Source organism: Amblyomma maculatum, chromosome 4 (assembly GCF_055883805.1).
Source record: "Amblyomma maculatum isolate TAMU_Amacu chromosome 4, ASM5588380v1, whole genome shotgun sequence".
Taxonomy (NCBI): domain Eukaryota; kingdom Metazoa; phylum Arthropoda; class Arachnida; order Ixodida; family Ixodidae; genus Amblyomma; species Amblyomma maculatum.
The window spans coordinates 119,572,317-119,592,867 of NC_139347.1; the positions used below are offsets into that span (position 1 = coordinate 119,572,317).

The 20,551-nt window shown below is 48.4% G+C and overlaps 1 protein-coding gene across 3 annotated transcripts in view; it reads right to left on the reverse strand.

The window, feature by feature from the left end:
• Positions 1–20,551, reverse strand: part of RpLP0-like (ribosomal protein LP0-like) — an 85,833-nt gene that overhangs the window by 26,872 nt on the left and 38,410 nt on the right. For all 3 annotated transcript variants that reach the window (XM_084602407.1, XM_084602406.1, XM_084602408.1), the window contains one exon: positions 17,464–17,615. In XM_084602407.1, coding sequence (XP_084458533.1) covers positions 17,464–17,615 — 152 coding nt within the window. The remainder of the gene's footprint in view (positions 1–17,463; positions 17,616–20,551) is intronic.

A 20,551-nucleotide genomic window follows, 5' to 3' on the forward strand; every position in this document is an offset into this window, starting at 1 on the left:
GGAGTACGCAGAGAAACCTTCTTCCCGGTCGGTGCAGTGTGGTGAAGCTTTCCAGTTTTGCCAGAGGCAAATTCAGCACAATGCTCGCAACAACTCTGCAAGGCGCGACTAAATCTTTGGAATCTAAAGCACCCACAGGGATATGGAATGTATGGATGGGCGCAATTATTTTTTTTTCTGCGCCCTTTGTTTGATTAGACCAGTACGCTGGTGGCAAAACTGCAGACCAGGTGCTTTGTTGAGATTTCTTTGCTGTCTTTTCCTATTTCAGTTCAGTGGGCATCAAAAATATTTTGATCATTGAGTCCCTGTTTACATTTTTTCTTGGCGAGATAGAGAAATTTTCAGAAAATGTTCCATGGACTTCATTTAAGGTTGGGATGCTACACTTGTAAGCAACTTTCTTTAAATATTGTTACGGACGACAAGGAAGGAGAAGCGGGCAGTGGCGCGGGCAGGAGCGCTCGCGCTAGGCCCGCGAACATTTATTAAACGTCATCTACCATCGCCATCGGTCAGGTTCTGTCTCCTGTCTTCATCGGCTTGCCGTATCGTAACATTTGGTTGGAGGTGCGGCGTACGGCATCCCCATCCTCGCCTTGGAGCATCGACGCCATCTTCAAGCCGGGACCATCACCGAGGGCCCAAGGACATCGCCGAGCAGCTTCGCCCCAGCCCTTCAAGCCCAGACCTCAACAACTACCATCGCCCAGCCCGGACCTGAAGACAAGGAGAACAGACATACCGATCAGAACCGAGATGAAGGACCCGAAAGACCCGAAAGACCCGAAGGAACCGATGGACACGAACACGCAACCCCCGCCCAAGCTGCCCGACGTGACCTCGAGCCATCGGTCCCAGTGACTCTGGTGACGGATGGTTGACAGCTCCAAGGGAGGCGGATCACTCACGCATCAGACATCGTACCGGCGAGCCGTTCTATTCTTCCTTCTTCCTCTTCAAGCATCCAGACACGCCCATCATCATGCCATAAAATCATTAACATCGCTAAACTTCCTCGTCCACGATTGGGACGATCGCTCGGTGGCCCCGGGTCATGTTACGGACGACAAGGAAGAAGAAGCGGGCAGTGGCGCGGGCAGGAGCGCTCGCGCTAGGCCCGCGAACATTCATTAAACGTCATCTACCATCGCCATCGGTCATGTTCTGTCTCCTGTCTTCATCGGCTTGCCGTTTCATAACAATATTAATAGATCTTTACCAAAATTTCACCTACCTTGCTGATTCCAAAACTGCAATTATTTTTGTCTTAACACAAGTAGTTTCTGCAATACTGCAAATATACTGTAAAATCTGCTTTTGTTTCATGAAAGATTAGTGCCAAAATCAGACAAGAAACACAAGCATAACTATTAAAATGTAAAAAAAATTTAGAATGTTTAAGGAGCGTAATAAGGTCAAGCTACAGTTTCGTCAAAGTTGCCAACTTTGCATGTCAAACACAGAACCCATTTCAAAAAATTTCTGAAATAAATACTTCATTAAAAATGGGCATACTGCATACATTTATTTTTCTCACAAAAGAGAAAAATATAGTTGGTAGCTGAAATAGAACAGATGCTATTTTCCCTCCAAAATTGCAAATGTGTCAAAAGTGTTGTTTTGATAAGTCAAATAAAAACATGTCAAAACAACCTGGCCAGCTTCCTCATGCTCAGAGGGACGCACAGTTCTCTGTCACCCATAACATGAGTGACTACACATCGTGCATGACTATGCATCGTGCATCGTGCAAGGGGAAGTGATTTTGCGCACCTCTTTGTCACCGACAGCAGCAGTGGCGCGGCCAAAGTCGCCACCACTCACGCTATCTCGCATACTTCTGTATCGATAGCATTGATGCTTATGTGGTCGGAGCGTCACCACCCAGACAGCCGGTGTCGCCGCGCACAATATCAAGGGCATTATTGGTGCTATGCGTTGCTCTCATCTCCTGTTTTTCACTGCATCGGAACCGCACGCTCATCACGCGTCATTCGTTCTGTATGCAGTGAAGCTTCCTAACACTGTGCACCCACGCCAAACTGTAAAGCAGGCAGCCCTTTGTCATTTCGGAACATTGTGTGTAATTGTCTGGCGATTTTCACCTCGGAAGCAGGCAGGCAACCACTACCCAATCGCCCAATTATTGGGCGATCTCGGAGTTTGAATGTCCATAGCATGCCCCTGCAACGCAGTAGCAGCATCATTACAATCCTGCCCCTACCTTTCTTCTGCGAACGGCCAAAGCGATGCTTAGCTCGGAAGTTTTTGCAATACTGGACATTGTGAAGCGCATGATCATAAAAGCGACACCTCTTCAAAATGGCGGCCTCTACAAACCATCAGCTTCTCTAGCCAATCAAAAACCACCATTTTGGCCACGTCTGAAGTAACCAGTAGAAGTGTGCACTGCACATCAATTTTGTTCAAGTTTTGTTAAACTACCTTTCAAGTTTTGTTAAACTATCAATTTTGTTATTGCTTTTATTGTTTCCACATGGTGCTCAGGGTTGCTTACCAAAAAAACCAAAGGCTGAAAACGTGAGCTTTCAAACCAGAACAAAATGGCGCCGACAGGGTGCAGAGTTCCCGAGCTGTAGGCAGTTGAAAGAGGACGAGTTTAGACCTCAATTTAAAGGTCTGTGAGCACGTAGTTGCCACTAATAATGGTTATAACGCGTGAAATAAATGTAATTGTAAAGCCAAAATTAGCAAATCTGTGCAGAAGGGTATCGGGAACGTGAAAATGAAGAGATTGAGAATGCAATTTTTGGGCAGATTTTCGGCTTTCAAGTGTCACACCCCCCTTTTAATTGCCTACAAGCAGAGGCAGAAAGGGCGACATTACCAGATAATACAATGCTTGGGGGTACTGACTGTAGTGCGTTATATTGTCATTTTCATTACCTCCCAGCCCAGGTGCAAGGCACCTGACAGGCATTTTTGAAAGTGTGGCATATGCTGCCTGGCTTTTGCCATTTCCCTGAGCACCAAAACCACTATAGTACGCACCTTACACCACCTATAGGGGCACCACTGAAAATTACTTCCGGGATACAAGTTGACGCTGCCTATGCATCTCTGCAAGAATCACTGACATTTGTGGCAGTGATTGTTGTTTTTTCAGCTCCTTCCGATTTTTTTCTAAGGCAGCATGAGGCATAAAATTAAGGTACTCCTTTGTGCAGAAGCGAAAACATTGGTGATGCTTTAGCCATCTGGGAGAAACTAATGTGTACGCGCGCCCAGTGCCTCCTAAAAACAAGCGCTGAACGACCAGCTGCAATGTTGAGCCCCGTTTATTGTGGGTACACTGCATCGACTGATCAATTACTTCAACAAAACGTTCACTGTTTTCCTTTTTCATTCACCCTGCTTTTGCCTTGCAAGCTCTTTTCATGTGTGATCATAGTGACGCACCTCGACCCAATATATGAGATCATCTGTGCCACGAGCCGTTACATAATGACAGCGCCGCTTTTTTATAGGTATATTGCTTCTTCGACCAAATTTACAAGACTTTAATGCGATGTTGCTAAGGGTTCCAGGTTCCAGAAAATCTGGCGCCTTCATTGTTGTTGGTGGCCGTGAACGAGAAATCTTGAATGAAAATTCAGGGACAGTTTGAAATGTTCCGTAACAAAGGAAGATAACTGAGCAGTACCGTATTTACTCGCATAATGATCGCACTCGCGTAATGATCGCACCCCGAACATGGAGCCGCCTGGTGGTTGATCTGCAGTCATCCCGCAGCGAATGCATTCCGACGAGTTCCCAACCTAGTCTAGTAACGTTGGAGTTCCCATGATTCCATGCTTTGCGGCGTTTGCCATTTTGCAATTCGGCAGCGTCGTAGCGTGCTTTGTGTTTTTGTGCGAGTTTACGCCATTTCACCATGGGGCGGTATGCCAGTTACACCGCCGCGTTCAAGCTCAAGGCTGTCGACTATGCACTGGAGCATGGCAACCGCGCTGCTGGTAGGCATTTCGGCGTGGACGAAATGAGGATACGCTATTGGAAGAAGCAGCACGAGAAGCTGATGGCTACGAACAAGACACGGCGGGCTTTCCGTGGACCCAAAACGGGCAAGTTCCCTCGTGTTGAGGAGGCGGTCCTAGAATACGTGAGGGACCTGCGCAAGGATGGTTGTGCAGTGTCATTAGAAATGATACAGACGCAGGCGCGCACAACTGCCAGGAAGCTGGGAATCGATGCAAAGCATTTCCGCGCTAGCTCCGGTTGGACGACTCGCTTTATGCGACGGAATGGACTTTCCCCGAGGCGGCGGACGTCGTTGTGCCAGCGGCTCCCAGCCGCGTATGAAAGCAAAGTGATAGACTTCCATCACTTCGTCACTAGGCTTCGCGAAAAATGCGGTTACCTCATGTCGCAAATTGGAAACGCCGATCAAACTCCACTGACGTTTGACATGCCCCGGAATACAACTGTGAACGAGAAGGGTGCTCGGAGCGTCCTCGTGAAGACGTCTGGCGCAGAAAAACAGCGATGCACAGTCATGCTTGCTGTGACGGCCGACGGGCGGAAGCTGCCACCATACGTGATCTTCAAACGGAAGACTATTCCGAAAGGAAACTTTCCCCGTGGCATCCATATACGTGCACAGATGAAAGGGTGGATGACTGCAGACCTGATGGTCGACTGGATCAAGACTGTTTGGGGAAGAAGACCAGCAGCATTTCTGCTTCCCTCGCTTCTGGTTTTGGACAGTTTTAGGGGTCACCTTGTGGACAGCGTGCGTGCCAAGCTGAAAGAGCTGCGCACGGACATTGCAGTCATTCCTGGCGGCCTGACTTCGCTGCTGCAGCCTCTCGACGTGTCTTTGAACAAACCGTTCAAGGACAACGTTCGACGACTTTATGCTGAGTGGATGGCGATGGGCCAGCATGATTTGACGCCAAGCGGAAAGATTAGAAGGCCATCCGTGGAGATGCTGTGCTCGTGGATCACAGAAGCGTGGAGCAGTATCCCCGACGAGGTAGTGGCTAAGAGTTTTAAGAAGACAGGCATATCTAACGCTTTGGATGGAACGGAAGATGACTTCCCGTGGGATTGTGAAGGTGCTCCCAGCGACGACACTGCCGTTTCCGATGAGTCGTGCAGCAGTGAAAGCGAGGATGGCGAGGATTCAGACTTTGATTAGAGTACTGACGAAAAAAAATAAATGGGCACTGTGCACTCCATGTGATGCTTAATGTGTGTGTTTATTGCGAAGGTAAGCCTTACTCAGCTTTTATTTTTGGTTGTAATCGAGATATATGTTCTAAGACGTCTGACCTGCAACTTGTTTGCGTTTTCGGTGCTCAAAAATTTTTTGTAGAAAATTTACCCCGCGTAATGATCGCACCCCGAAATTTGCGTCAGTATTAAAAAAAAAAAGTGCGATCATTATGAGAGTAAATACGGTACTTAAATCTGAATCAACTTTGAGTGGGGTTTAGATTTGTGTTGCGGGAGAGCTAGACACATGTTCATAGATCAAGGGGGCTTGCTAGTTCATGCTGAATAAAGGTAGACCTACTGGATTCTGACGCGAACGGGATCCGACAACGCGGTCAAGTTGTGATCTTAATAGGCGATGCTTGTGCCCCCATGTTTAACCCTTTCGCTGTCGCGAACGTACCGGTACATTTTTGCGCTTTCCGTCCACAGCGTAACCGACGCACCAGTACATTCTCTATCGTGCGTTCAAAACTTCACGCCTGAGCGCGAAGCTGGCGCACTTGGACAGACTGCGCCATCTGTAATATCTTTCTACAAGTTCATACTTTTCGTCCCGCGTTACGTTGGTACGCATATAGTGAAGAGTATGGAGTACCTGCGCCCACCCCCGCCACTTTCTTTGCTGAGGTGCACGGTTGCTCCACGCGCGCTACTACAGTCGAACCCGGATATATCGAACTCGAAGGGGATTGCGAAATAGTTCGATATATCGATAATTCGATATACAGAAATCGGCTTGTGACGGCACTTACGATGCGAAAAAACGATACCGTATTTGTCGCGTAATCAACCCACTCGCATAATGAACCCACCCTCCACTTTTGCACCTGAGAATTTGAAAAAAAAAAAAAAAAATGCGTTAAGGCTAGCTCGCTCACATGCAAGCGACGAACGGCAGCGACAGAGCGAAATTTTCAAACTTGTTGGAACTGCGTCCCTCTCGCCGCTCGAGCCACCGCGGCAGCTCAATGCAAGGTTTCTGGCGGCAGGAAATCGCGAGCATTTTCGCTTGCATGTCGATGGCACGCGTCAGTCCGTTTCGGTCGTCTCATCCACAGCTCATTGGCAGCGTGCCAAGATGCTGCGCAGCGATAACGTCAGGGCGCGTTTATCTTTTTATAGCTCCTGCGGTGGCGGGGAGCGAACTTGGCAGAGTGCCTGTGATGGCTTGATCGCACAAGCCTGGTTCGATTTATCACGCCGCGCTTGGGGCGGGCGTCATGATCGCAGCAGCTGACCGCGTGCTTTCGCTGATTTATACATGCAAGGATAGACAATTAAAACACATGCAAAGAAAAACTGCCGCTTTTTAATCTCCGCAGCCGCCATATCTTACGCTACGCCGCGCGTACAGCCGGCGCCGCGCTGCCGCACGTAGAGGGTTCGCAACACACGCTGGAGAAAGTGTCCGACGTCTGTCTGAAAACGGGCTGAGCTGGCTTGGCGCATGTGTTGCGCGTGCTGAAGGAGAGAGATAGTTCAGCAAAAGAATGGGCACACCCACGCACATGGCTTGTAAACGTCATGTGTTGGCGCGCGGGAAACAACTGCAGATGCGCGCGCCTTTGGGGAATGGGTGCGGGGCGCTGCCCAGACCAGCTGTCGCCGAACTGTCCCCTCTCATTCCTTCCGCGCGTGGCTTGAAAACGTCACGCGGCAAACGGCCAAGGGTGATGCGATCGTCTTGGGGGAAGGCACACTTTCCAGTGCGTGGTGCGGAGTTCGATATATCGAACGACCAGAGAAATTGAGTTCGATATATGACGCGGCTTTCCTATACTTTTACATGGGATTTTCAAGGGGATATTTCGTGAGTTCGATATAAACAAAATTCGATATATCCGGGTTCGATATAACCGGGTTCGACTGTATATCGCGCTAAGCGATCATGCGGTAAGCGTATTTCATGTTGCGTGCGTTTAAGGGTTCAAGGGTAGTTCTGCCATCTGCCGCAGGTTTGCAGGCTTTTATTCTTATTATGTTGGCGTGTCTGCTATGACGCGTTACGTTCAGGGGTTCGCGCGGCGTCTCTCCAATAGGCCGACACATGACTCGATTGCTGCTTTCGGTCTCTCTTGCCGCGCCCTTGCTCGTGGCTAGCAGCAGCAAAAGAGGTTGTTTGACTCTTTCCGCCTCCCTCCGTCATCTTAATTTCACAACGTGCCATTTCTCTCCGTTGTGCGGGCCACCGGATGTGTACCCTCTGTGCACGCGGTTATTTTCGGGTGGCTGTCTACGTGAGACCTTCGACTGCGGACTGGAGTGATGGCTCTGTTAACTATAAATACGAGCCGAGCTCGAAATCGGACTATCAAAAAGTATTGAGAAAGTTGTTGCGTATATTATCCTCATTTATCTAATTTATAATCAGGCTGATGATGATAATGATGAAGTTAATTAGGAATACCTGCAGAACACTGAAATGCGCATATTCCGATGACTATAATATCTTTATAGCAATCATAATCAAAAATAAATAGCTATGCTCGTTCCCTGAAACCAAGCCGACACTGCGGGTGCGTCGCGGCCAGAAATGCCCAACAGCGAAAAGGTTAAAGCATCTCTTATGGGATTAGCTGTGACAATGGACTGGTTCACGATCAGAAATGGGTGAAACACGATAAAGCCAGCCCTTACAACCTTAGGCAAATTCTATGTTTCATAAAGCTTATGTGCTTTGATAAAAGGACAAAATATGTAGGGATGGTGCTGTTAACAATCACCGCTTATAGGCCATTAAATGCATGTGTGTGCTTGGAGCACCATATTAATTAATAAAATAATATCTTACCTGATGCTCATTATCTTTACTTTGCACCAAGGGCCTCCTATGCAATCACTTGAAAAATTAAGCGCCACAAAAATGTGCAGCACCGCACTAAATAAATGAACTATTACAGGTTTACACAGTAAACAACATATTTTGTTTCCTGTAGCTAAACGTGAATGGTAGCGATCCCCAGATAATTCACAATTACACGTCGATATACCTTCAAGTGCTTTCATATCAAAATATAAGACAGGAACTGTCGTGTTAGCCCAGGCAGGGGGGGCGCCGTTGCACCCGCGCCGGAACGCTGCCAGAGAAAGCAGTCCAGACACCGAGCTCCCAAGCGACGAAATGAACCCCCGTTTATTCTCGCACTCCGCTTTTATACACTTGCGCCACACTTGCGCCACAGATACACTAGCGCCACTTTCGCAGTCGCAGCTGCCAGCCAAGCCAAGCCAAACCAAAACAGATGATAACAGCACATCCCCCTTTTCAAGCACTATTAACTTTACATGCATACACTTCAAAATAACATCTGTGGCGCAAGTGTGGCGCAAGTGTATAAAAGCGGAGTGCGAGAATAAACGGGGGTTCCTTTCGTCGCTTGGGAGCTCGGTGTCTGGACTGCTTTCTCTGGCAGCGTTCCGGCGCGGGTGCAACGGCGCCCCCCCTGCCTGGGCTAACACGACATGGTGTCAGAAGTGGCCGTCTACGACATGATGTCAGATGGTCAAGAATCTTCGCACTGAGCCACGCACCTTCCATCCACGATGTCGAAGACGCCTTCAATACGGCTGCATGGACTGCTGCAACCGCCACCGCTGGACTTTGACCGCACGTCAGAGTGGCCGGCGTGGATCGAACATTTCGACGACTTCCGATATGCAACGGGACTCAACGAATGCTCCGGGGAGGCTCAGGTACGAACACTGTTGTACACAATGGGGAGGCAAGCTCGTGACATATTCAAGACGTTTTCACTATCTGACGAAGACGCCAAGAACTATGAAACCGTAAAGAAAAAGTTCGACGGGCACTTCGTAAAAGAGAGGAACATCGTGTACGAAAGCGCCTGTTTTCACAGACGCGTACAAATGCCAGGAGAGTCGGTAGACCAGTTCGTCACTGCTCTACACGGCTTGGCGGAACGTTGCGACTACGGTGAACTAAAAGAACGAATGATCCGAGACAGACCGGTTGTCGGGCTCCGCGACGCAAAGCTCTCGGAAGCTTTGCAAATGGATTCTCAGCTCACGCTGGCTTCGGCGCTGTCGAAGGCTCGCTTAAAAGAAAGCGTCCAACAGCAGCAAAGTACTCTACGAGGACAACACAGCCATCAGTCATCGGAAATTCGCGACCAGGACCCCAATGTGGACGCGGTGGTTCAACAGAGGCACAAGGGACGTCTGCATGGGCAACGAACGCCGGAGGTGCGGTGTCCTTTCTGCAGTGGCGACGCCCACCCCAGGACAATGTGCCCAGCCAGAGCTGCCAAGTGTCTTCACTGTGGCAAGAAGGGACATTTCGCAAAGGCCTGCTTGAAGAAAGCAACGGCTACCGCTCAACGAAAGGTACGCGTCTCAGCGGTCAACCAGGAAACTGGAGAGCTACGCGTCTCAGCGGTCAACCAGGAAACTGGAGAGACTTTCGTGGGATCAATAGATGCATGCAGAAAAGCGCGATTTGTTCAGGTGCGCATTAATTCTGTGCCCATTTTTGCAAAGGTTGACTCAGGTGCTGAAGTGTCAGTATTACCAGCAACGTTTCCGGGATTACCGTCCCGACTGGTAAAAACCGATGAAATCTTACTAGGTGCAGGAGGCAGTAAGCTTAACGTACTAGGCAAATTCGTAGCAGAGATCGCATGGAAAGAGAAAACTGTGTATCAAACATGCTACGTTGTCAGTCCGTTACGCGACGTCCTTCTAGGATTACCTGCACTTGAGGTCTTAGGTATCGTGAAATTTGCAGACGCGGTCGAGTCGGGAAACCTGCAGTACGAGACGCGTTTTCCAGAAATGTTCCGCGGTCTAGGTACGATGCCAGGGCAGTACACCATCAGGCTACAAGCTGGCGCTATCCCGCATGCCATAAGCGCTCCACGCAGGGTACCAATTCCCCTGAGGGAGTCCCTGAAGCGCGAAATAGATAAAATGGAGCGTTTAGGCATAATCAGGAAAGTGGATGGGCCCACCGAATGGTGCGCCGGAATAGTTCCGGTAGTGAAGCCCTCAGGAGACCTGAGAGTTTGCGTAGACCTCACTAAATTGAACAAATGCGTAGTTCGAGAGCGATTTACGTTACCAACTGTGGATCAAGCTCTAGGGTCACTGTCGGGAGCGAAATGGTTTTCAAAGCTCGATGCCAACTCAGGCTTCCACCAGGTGCGACTCAGTAAAGACTCGGAAGAGCTAACCACGTTCTTAACACCCTTCGGTAGATACTGTTTCACGCGACTACCCTTTGGAATTACCTCCGCTCCGGAATACTTCCAAAAGAGAATGTCTGAGATACTAGGTGGCCTGCCGGGGGTCGTTAATTTCATGGACGATGTCCTAGTGTTTGGCGAAAGCAAAGCTCAACACGATGAGCGTTTAAGTAACGTGATCACACGCCTAGCAAGGGCAAATGTGACATTAAACAAAGAGAAATGCTTATTCGGGGTTAGGCAAGTGCGTTTTTTGGGTCACATTTTGAATGAGGAAGGTATTCATCCTGACCCAGCGAAGGTCAGTGCTATAAAAGATTTGAGAGCACCCAGAAACGTTACTGAGCTTAGAAGCATTTTGGGCATGGCGAATCATTTGGGCCGCTTCCTGCCACATTTAGCCCAAGTGACTGCTCCCATGCGTGTTCTTTTGCACAAGGATAGGGACTGGGTCTGGGACAGCAATCAGGAAAAAACGTTCCAAGAACTCAAAGAGCTCATTTGTTCAGCGCAATGCATGGCTTTGTACGACGCTTCGCTACAAACCACTCTTTCAGCTGACGCATCGTCTTTTGGTCTGGGAGCAGTTTTGTTTCAAAAGCAAAAAGACGGGCAACGTAGACCAGTTGCATTCGCTTCTCGTTCGCTCACCAAAACCGAGCAACGGTACTCCCAGATCGAAAAGGAGGCGCTGGCGTTGACGTGGGCAGCGGAAAGGTTTGATGAGTATATACGTGGTCTGGAAGTTGTTTTTGAAACTGACCACAAGCCCTTGGTGTCGCTGTTGGGTCACATGGCAATCGACGCTATGCCCCCAAGAATTCAACGTTTTCGTCTGCGCCTGATGCGATAGTTTTTCTGTATTATATGTACCAGGCAAATCGCTAACCACTGCTGATACTCTTTCACGTTCGCCGTTAGCTCGTACGAAAGTGGAAAGCTGTTTAACTGTCTCAGAAGTAACCGCTTACTCGAAAGCTTGTTTACTGGGTTTAGAAACAGGCGACGATTTCTTGAAAAGAGTAAAAGAAGGTCAAGCAAAAGACGAAGTGTGTCGAAGCTTGCGCACAGTGTGCAAAAAAGGGTGGCCCAGGAAACAAAATGTTCCCTGTTATCTTCTGCCATACTGGCAGGAACGTGCATGCATTACTTTGGTGAACGGGTTTCTGCTCAAAGGTATGAGGCTTATCATTCCTCAGACCCTTCGCAAGGAAGCGCTAAGCAAACTGCATGACGGTCACCAAGGCATCTCGCGATGCCGCAGTGTGGCTAAAGGTTCTGTCTGGTGGCCGGGACTTAGCACTGAGATAGCGTCATTCGTGAAACAGTGCAGCGTTTGCGCGAGGCATGCGCCAGAACAGATCGAACCGATGATTGCATCGCCAACGCTCTCTTTTCCTTGGGAGAGAGTAGGGGTCGATCTGTTTCAAATTCAGGGACAGCAATATCTTGTCGTAGTAGACTATCTTTCGCGATACCCAGAGATTGCCATTCTTCCGTCAACAAAGTCTGCTACCGTGATAAGCCGAATGAAAAGCATTTTTGCGAGACATGGCATTCCCGAGTGTGTGGTGACCGACAATGGTCCCCAATTTGTCAGTGCCGAGTTCGAGAAATTTGCAAAACTGTATGGCTTCCGTCATGTCACCTCGAGTCCGAGGCACCCCCAGGGAAACGGGGAAGTCGAACGTATGGTAAAGACGGTTAAGAATCTCATTCTAAAATCGGACGACCCTTACTTAGCCTTGCTGGCTTATAGGGCCACACCTGGTGTTCTGAACGTCAGCCCAGCGGAGATACTGATGGGTAGAAGGCTTAGGACGAGAGTCCCAATGCTGCCTTCGCACCGCAATCCGGGACAATGCTGTCTACAAGAAGCGGCAGCCAAGGACCGTAAAGTCAGAAAGGAGCAAAGCCGCCACTTCCACCGACGTCACCGGTCTAAAAATCTCCCAAAGCTGGAAGCAGGTGATGTGGTGTGGGTGACTGATCTCCGTACCAAAGGTACAGTGCTCGGAGCAGCACCACAGCCGCGTTCATACCGTGTTCAAACGGAAAACGGGGTTGAAGTCCGTCGAAACAGGAGAATGCTTAACCGTCTCCCAAAAGACCGGGTAGATAGCGGGAACTACGAATTTCCGGACAGTCAGGAACAGCCCAGCAGGGCCGGATTGGTAACTGGAGTAGACAACCAATTTGACGAAGCTCCGGAAGCTTTGGTGCCTCTAACTCAGATGGAGACTGACGGTGGCAATTCTCAAGCTAGAATTGTAACTACGACCAGATTTGGAAGAGTTGTTCACAAACCCATAAGGCTGGGCGTGGACGACTGATGCTTGGAGTGACTGTGTTCTGTCGTGTTTTCTTGGGTGTGTTCCAATGTTATTTTGAAGTGTATGCATGTAAAGTTAATAGTGCTTGAAAAGGGGGATGTGCTGTTATCATCTGTTTTGGTTTGGCTTGGCTTGGCTGGCAGCTGCGACTGCGAAAGTGGCGCTAGTGTATCTGTGGCGCAAGTGTGGCGCAAGTGTATAAAAGCGGAGTGCGAGAATAAACGGGGGTTCATTTCGTCGCTTGGGAGCTCGGTGTCTGGACTGCTTTCTCTGGCAGCGTTCCGGCGCGGGTGCAACGGCGCCCCCCCTGCCTGGGCTAACACGACAGGAACGACAACCGGCTTGGTAACGCGAAGTGAACTCAAACAGTACGCTGTCGGTTGTATTGCCTGCCAAGCTGGGACGAGTAAATAAATTCTCCAGCATGTTTTATTTTAATAGCTTTCAAATATGTACCCAAGGAAAAACTATTGCTGGAGATGCCCCATAGGAGATGCGCATTGTCAGTGGGTGCTGTTAATGCAAGGATGCAAAAGCGGTGGCCAAACAAATTTATGACATGACGACTGCATAGAAACACATGGCTAGCAGACGACGCAGCCGGCTCCACCACCAGCGGCGTGGCCATCGCTCTGCATGGCGCCTATGATTGGTACCCTAGTGGGGACCTCAAGGGCTGGCTCCAGTCACTGAGATACGCTAATTTCTGTCAAGTGCAGTATGTCCCACGACGCTACTCCCTCAAAGCAAGGCGATGTGTGGATATATGTCTCGTGACATTTCATCTTCGCCATGCTCTAGGGGAAGGTAGAAAGCATTGCAGTGCATATAAATTTTTGTCAGTGAATTAGATAACAGGAGAAGTGACAACACTACCTGTACTGCTGTGCCCATCAGCGAGTTTGAGAGCAGCACAAAGTTGTCAGCAGAGGGTGGACAAACCACCTTCCCAGGGCGGAAGTGTTAACCACTTGGGCTCCATTATTTAGGGAGGCAGTGCAGTGAAAGCTTGTTAATTCGGCCCCAATTAATTCGAAAAATTGGATAATTCGACATGCACGCGAGGTCACTACAACTGTACAGAGGAGCATGTGGGGTGAAAACTCTCGTTAATTCAAACAGATTTTGCCGTGCTTCGTTTAAGGGGAGATGCTACTCGAAAACATTTTTTTCTTAATATTGATGCTAGGTGAATGAAAATTGCACCACTTATAGAGATTGATCTCCTCTTTCTAAATATGCTTTTAGTTTTAAAATAGCTTAATGTTTTCATATTCTAAATGCCATGCATAAGTGAAAAACAATGCATGTTTGTGCAGCTGCTGTACACAGCAGCAAGCATGGTAGGGCAGAGCCAACTAGTTGTTCTTGTCCCCAACACTCCACTGAGTGCAAATAAGCAATATAGCAACATTCCCTTGACATGCAATGTTTTGAGACAATTTTATATCTGGTGCCTTGTTTTTAGTGGCTAGCACCAGATAATTTTTTTAATTTGCATGCCCAAAAATACTGCTGATTGCATTTAAACCTAGATACTTGCATTCTACACATCCTAAAGATTATGCATGCCAAATTTGGTGTTGATTGAACTAAAATAACGACATAAAATATTGTGCACAAAACTCATATTCGGCCCAAAATACGAATTCGAGAAAAATGCGATTTAAAGATGCAAAAGCTGTTTATTGCTGTTGTAGCAGCACTATCTGCATGGAAATTGCACACAATGCAGGCCAGGGTATTATGATGCAGTGCACAGTTTTAGAATTCAACAGCATCATATGCTGCTCCCACAGTGACATTGTGAGCAGCATTCTCAAGGCGTGCTTTCTTGGCTATTTAGTGATGCTGAGACCTTGCTTCTGTCAGCCACTGCTTTGTAACCACAAGGTGCACATTTTTTGTTATGGCATTAAACTCCTTATGGTGCACTTGTTTCGGCAAACCAAGAACTACACAAAATCGGGAAAGTTGATTGTATCCAGCACCAATAACGAGCGCCGCAACCCTTGCATTGCCGTTCACGGCAAAAATCTCCCTCGGGCTGGCTGAAGGGCGTCGTCCACCGGAGCTGCACACCGCGCACGACTACGACACAACGGACGTGGCACACGCTACACTGCTGCAACGCAGCTCTAGAAACGACGAGAGTCCTTTTCACTTGGCCAACTCGCGAACGGAAAGTTAGCAGCGTCCGCGCTCCCGACATGCTGCTCGCTCGCCAGTGCGTTCGCGGCACCGATCTCGCCGATAAAGGCACTCGCCGTACTAGGTCTCCTCAACGCTCGAAGATCCTTATCTTCTTATCCAATGCACTGACGAAATCGTCTAAGCTGTCACTGAAACTTCAGTGCCCAGCCGGCTTCGAGCTGTCAAAAGTGTCGCCTCCGCCGAGGTTAGGCCTAGCTTCCGCGGACGTCTCCACTGCACGCCGTTTCACTTTGCCGGTGACTTCCCTTGAACGCGTGGTTTGATCGGTACTTTCGACACCGAAAGTCACGTTTCTTCTCGAATTCTATCGCAGCGACGAGCACGAAGATGCATGAAATTTTGAAAACACGCCGAGAGAAAACTAGTGGGCAAGCGTGACAGCGAGCTACGCGTCGCATGAAGAGCAGACGAGCTATGGCCGCTTCCCACACTGACAGCCAATCGCGTGGTCGAAATCGCACCACGTGATTTAAATGGCCAGTGAAAATGCTAGGTTTGGGCGGCGAAACTTTTTTATTATTATTACTTGCTGGGGGTTTGTGAAGCGGCAAAGCCAGCTTTAGGGAGAAAAAGCGTAGGCCTGCCGCCTTGCAAAATTTCAGTGGCGTGCGACGCCGCGATTTGACGCGTCACGCGTTTGAACATGGGTCGTATCTGCTCCTTCTTTAGCCACCTTGCGTGCTTTAACAGACTTTTTAAATGATTTCGCGACTGTTTTCGGCTCTGATTTTTTTATATATTAAAGAGGAAGGATCAGTGTTGCTGAAACAGTCAAAATCACAAAAGTGACTTTTTTACTGAAAATCGCCGTTTTTCGACCCGCGTCTCCCCTTAATTCGACCTCACTCTGCAGCCAGCCAAGTCAGTGCGCCAAGAGTAAAAAATAATAATAAAGAAAGCAAAAAACAAAAACACTGCCACGAGCGGCGCTACTGTATGGCTGGTAGGCCATCGTATGGTCATCATCAGCAGCGTGAGAGAGGGCGAGGGAAGTGAGGTTAGCGGTGACCGAAGTGGCCGGCGTCTTTCTTTGTGCTTTGTTGTACTGCAGCAGTCGTGTTGGTGTCGTCCGCTTAACCCTATCAACAGCAAGTCTCGTTTTGACGTGTGTCGTCGTTTCCATGTGTTACTGCTAGGATCGTGGTTATTTAACCGTAAGGCAATGCCTTTTTTGGTAATTGCGCACTTTGCCTGTGTGTTTAATGCGCTGCTTTCGAGCGAGTATCACATCTCGCCTTTGTGTCCAGTTGCAATGGCGACAGCAGCAAAGCGGCCGAAGTATCAGGCAAAGGACCTAGCGACAAAAGTAGAAATACTGTAGGCTCTCATGGGCGGTGTTTTCTCGCCGACAGCTATTCTGAGAGTGCCTTGCCCTATGCAGTGTGGGCTTGCTGAATATGGTGTTGCTGTTGCTGGTCAGCCGACCAAGCATGAAATAATGAAGTGACAGGAGCTGACAACGATAATTGTGAGCAGTTACCCGAAATGCTGAAGTGCACGGTGAAAGAAGCCACAGAAGCCTTGGAGGACTTCTGTGAACAAATCCCTGACTGTACGTGCACCGCGGAGCACTTGGCAGCTGTTAGAGCTATCGTAGTCGCTCAAACTCGCCCAAAAAAGCAGATGACGATAACAGGTTTCTTTGCCAAATAAAGTATGTCCTGTTGAGGCAAACATTGTTTTTTGTTGCTCATTCGATATTTCTACATTCGAATAATTCGACAACTTTTCGCGGTCCCGTTAGTGTCAAATTACGAGATTTTACTGTATGTTCAGCTGAGAGAAGGAGTCACAGGAGTAGGATCAATTTTTACGGACAAATATTTGACAAGTGTGGGGGGCTAAGTGGCATATCCGTGACACAGTCAAGAGGAAGCTGATATTGCTGTCTGAGCATGTTGCATTACTACCTTCTTGACTAAGATGGCGCCTCGCATACATGTGCTTCCTTTGGAAAAAGTACAGGCGAGACACGCAACGTGGTACTTCCATGCACACTGACTTTCACGCAGCTCTCAGTGCATGTGCATGGCGGGGCATGTGAGGGGCCCAAAGGCTAACTCTAGCTGCGCCTGGCTTAGAGATTCTACCTGGCACGATTAGAGCCGCAGAAACTGCGTGGCTGTGCAGATAGAACAAGCTGTGTAACCAGGCTGTGCACGACAGTAATGGAGGCTTCACACAAAGCACTCTGAAATTACAAGAAAAAATAATAACAACAACAACAACAACAACAACAACCAAAATACACCTGTCTCTCTTTCAAAACTCAATAACACTAGAAGTAGTTTCGAGAAGCCTGCACACTGTACTATGGTGGGTGGGAGCGAAGTGCGCTTTGTGACAGTACAAGCATGCTCACCCACAACCTCCCTCGCACCTACTGTTCTCTTAAATCCTATGCTCCGTCCAGCATCACAGCTGGAGGAATACTCGAGTGAAAGAACATATGCCAGCACTGGCACCGTCACCTTTCTGGAGGGTGGTGGGCAGGCCCAGCCGCCTCAAATGTGGCTCCAGAGAATGCTGGAACTGGGGCAGTGGTCCTTGGTCCAGCAGGACCCGCTGTGTCGCTCGGAAGCCTGCCCGCGCATAGTCTGCGTCTTGGTACTCACCAAACCACCTGCATGAGAGGCATTTGGTACAGCTGCAGCCGGGAATTACACAACAAACTGCTCGCAGGTCACAGAGCATAAATGGGCACCTCGGCGTGATTGAAGCTCAAAATACAAAAAATACATCTTCTGCAGGAACAGAAAAAAATATGTTCAGACTGTCGAATGACCCTGAAAACACAGGAACTTAGTGCATCAGGATGTCTTATTTGGCGAATGATTAAGTAGTGGTTGCCTGCCTGCTTCCGAGGTGACAATCGCCAGACAATTACACACAATGTTCCGAAATGACAAAGGGTTGCCTGCTTCACAGTCTGACGTGGGTGCACAGCGTGCGAGGAGGCTTCACTGCATACAGAACGAATGACGCGTGATGAGCGTGCGGTTCCGATGCAGTGGAAAACAGGAGATGAGAGCAACGCATAGCACCACTGGGCAAACTCTTGCCATGGTGGTCATAACTGGACACAGAGGAGCCCGCTCAAATTAGCCAGAGCAAGACCCGTAACATATGGATTAGCGACTAATGGCATAGACTTACACTGGCTAGCCAAGACTGCATCAACAGTTATTTATCCAGATTTCTAAATTAAATGGCACGAAATAACTAGCTGTTACAGCAGAATGAAATGGGTAAACTGAAAAACCCTGCTCAGGCACCAACCACAAGGGCAATAAACCCCAGTAACTGAGCATATCGAGAGAGAGGCAGGGAAACAAAGAACAGATGGTCAATGAAAATGAATATGTGTATGCTGTTTGCGTTTCTTGTGCATAGTTTCAGCTGCAAGATGACCCATCTGCTCCATGGATGGAGCCCTTTGGAGAGTGGGTAATTAGAGGACACTTGTTGCCAGATGATGGCAGCTCACAACTCATGCCAATGCCGGGCATTTGTGTGTCTACTGCTAAAACACATTAGAAAAAAAAAAAAAGTAACAACTGCCTAACAAGATTAAGCGTAAAATACAAAAAGAAAAGCAAACCACACACACAAAAAAAAACAAAACAAACGGGGCCACGGTACCATTCAGGGCACAAAGTGCTAGGAAAGTAGACTGCAAGAAGAGGCACCTCAATGAATAATAATAATAATAATAATAATAATAATAATAATAATAATAATAATAATAATAATAATAATAATAATAAATGGTTCACAGGAATGGAAAGGCGCAATATCTGTCACACTTGTTCTGTGGACACCTGAACCACACCACAAGGGAAGGGAGGAAGGTGGGAGTGAAAGCAGACAGAAAGAGAGAAAAGGGTGCCGTAGTGGAGGGCTAAGGAGTAATTGCGACCACCTGGGGATCTTTAACGTGCGCTGAGATCGCACAGTACACGGATACCTATTCGCTTCGCCTCTATCGAAACAGCTGCCGGCGGTTGGGATAGAACCCAGGTACTCCGGCACAGAGTTGGGCACCTTACCACTGCACTACCGCAGTGGGGCGCACCTCAATGGTGGCAAAAATGAAAAAGAATACAGTTAAACCTCCATGTAGCGAATTCCTCGATATTACGAAGTTTTTCAATTCCCCAACATCGCCCCCATTGAAGTGCATGTATTTGAAAACTCCATGTAACGAACATGTTGCGGCAGTTGACCTTGATATAACGAACTCGCGGCGTCATCTGTCTCTTAGCTAGTGCCGAGTTAGTGGAAATTTGGCAGAATCCTGCAAGTTTCGGGACGATAAAACACAAACTGAGATGAGAGGAACGCCTACGATGCAACGAGTGATCGCAGTTGATACAACGCGCCGTGTTTCAGCGCTGATGCTGCATCTTCGTGGCAGAAGCAGCGGCCTCCGCTGCTTTCGCTGTCGGAACATGGCACTACAATAACAAAAAAAGAAGAAGAAGAAGAAGAGAGAGAGATAGAGAGAGACCGGGGCGAGCAGCTCGCGTTTAACGCTGCCATGCGGCTGCTCGCGGGCTCTTTTGCATCGGTAGCGGGAACAGCGGAGCGCGCTGGCGATGCGAGGCAGAGTCTGTTTCCATAGGCAACGGTGGTGGGCGAGCGCACGCGGCGGCGAAGGGGCCAACGCGCTCCCTCTCCCCCAACTACACTTCCTTTCCCCGCTCCCTCGTAAACACGTCGCACGAGCCGCTGAGGAAGTGGAGGCTGCCGCCGCAGTAGCGCCGCGCTATCAGCGCGATCGCGAACCGTCCGCTTTTATGACCTCAAATAATTCTGATTTACTGTAAACATTTTCAAGGTGGTTTCTCTTACAGAAATTCTTAACCTGGTTTTTATTGTAAATTGTCCTTTTAGGTCTTCACGCAAAATCTGCATGTAACAAAAACCTGGATGTAACGAAAACTTGCGGACATTTTACAATTTCGTTATAACCAGGTTTAACTGCACTGTGCCTACAGCTCCGTATGAGCTTTCCGCTGCGCCTGCTGCCATGTACTTGGTGGCACGGCAATCCTGAAAACGGACTGAACCCCATAACAACCTCATATAATTAGCATATCCAATTAAAAAAAAAAAAAAAAGATACAAAGGTAACGAAATTCAAAGTTTGTTCCCGACCTAGTTCATCACACACCTTACCTTAACTCTTTCGGGACCGCCCGAAAAGAAGGCAATTGTGATACAACTTGGAAAATATTTTTTTATTCAATGACATTTTCTGCTAGCTTGTTGTAACATATATTGTTATGCAGCTAAATGACAGCTGCATGCACCAGCAGAGTTGGTGCTGAATGCACTGGCTGTGCTTCTACGGGATAAGCAGCCACAATAAAACATTGTTCATCATCATCATCACCACCACCAGCCTGACTAGATTCACTGCAAGGCAAAGGCCTCTCCCACATATTACTCCAATTAACCCAGTCATGTGCTAGCTACATCCATTTGATCTGAGCAAACTTCCTGATCTCATCCGCCTACCTAACCTTCCGCCGCCCCCTGCTATGCTTTCCTTAC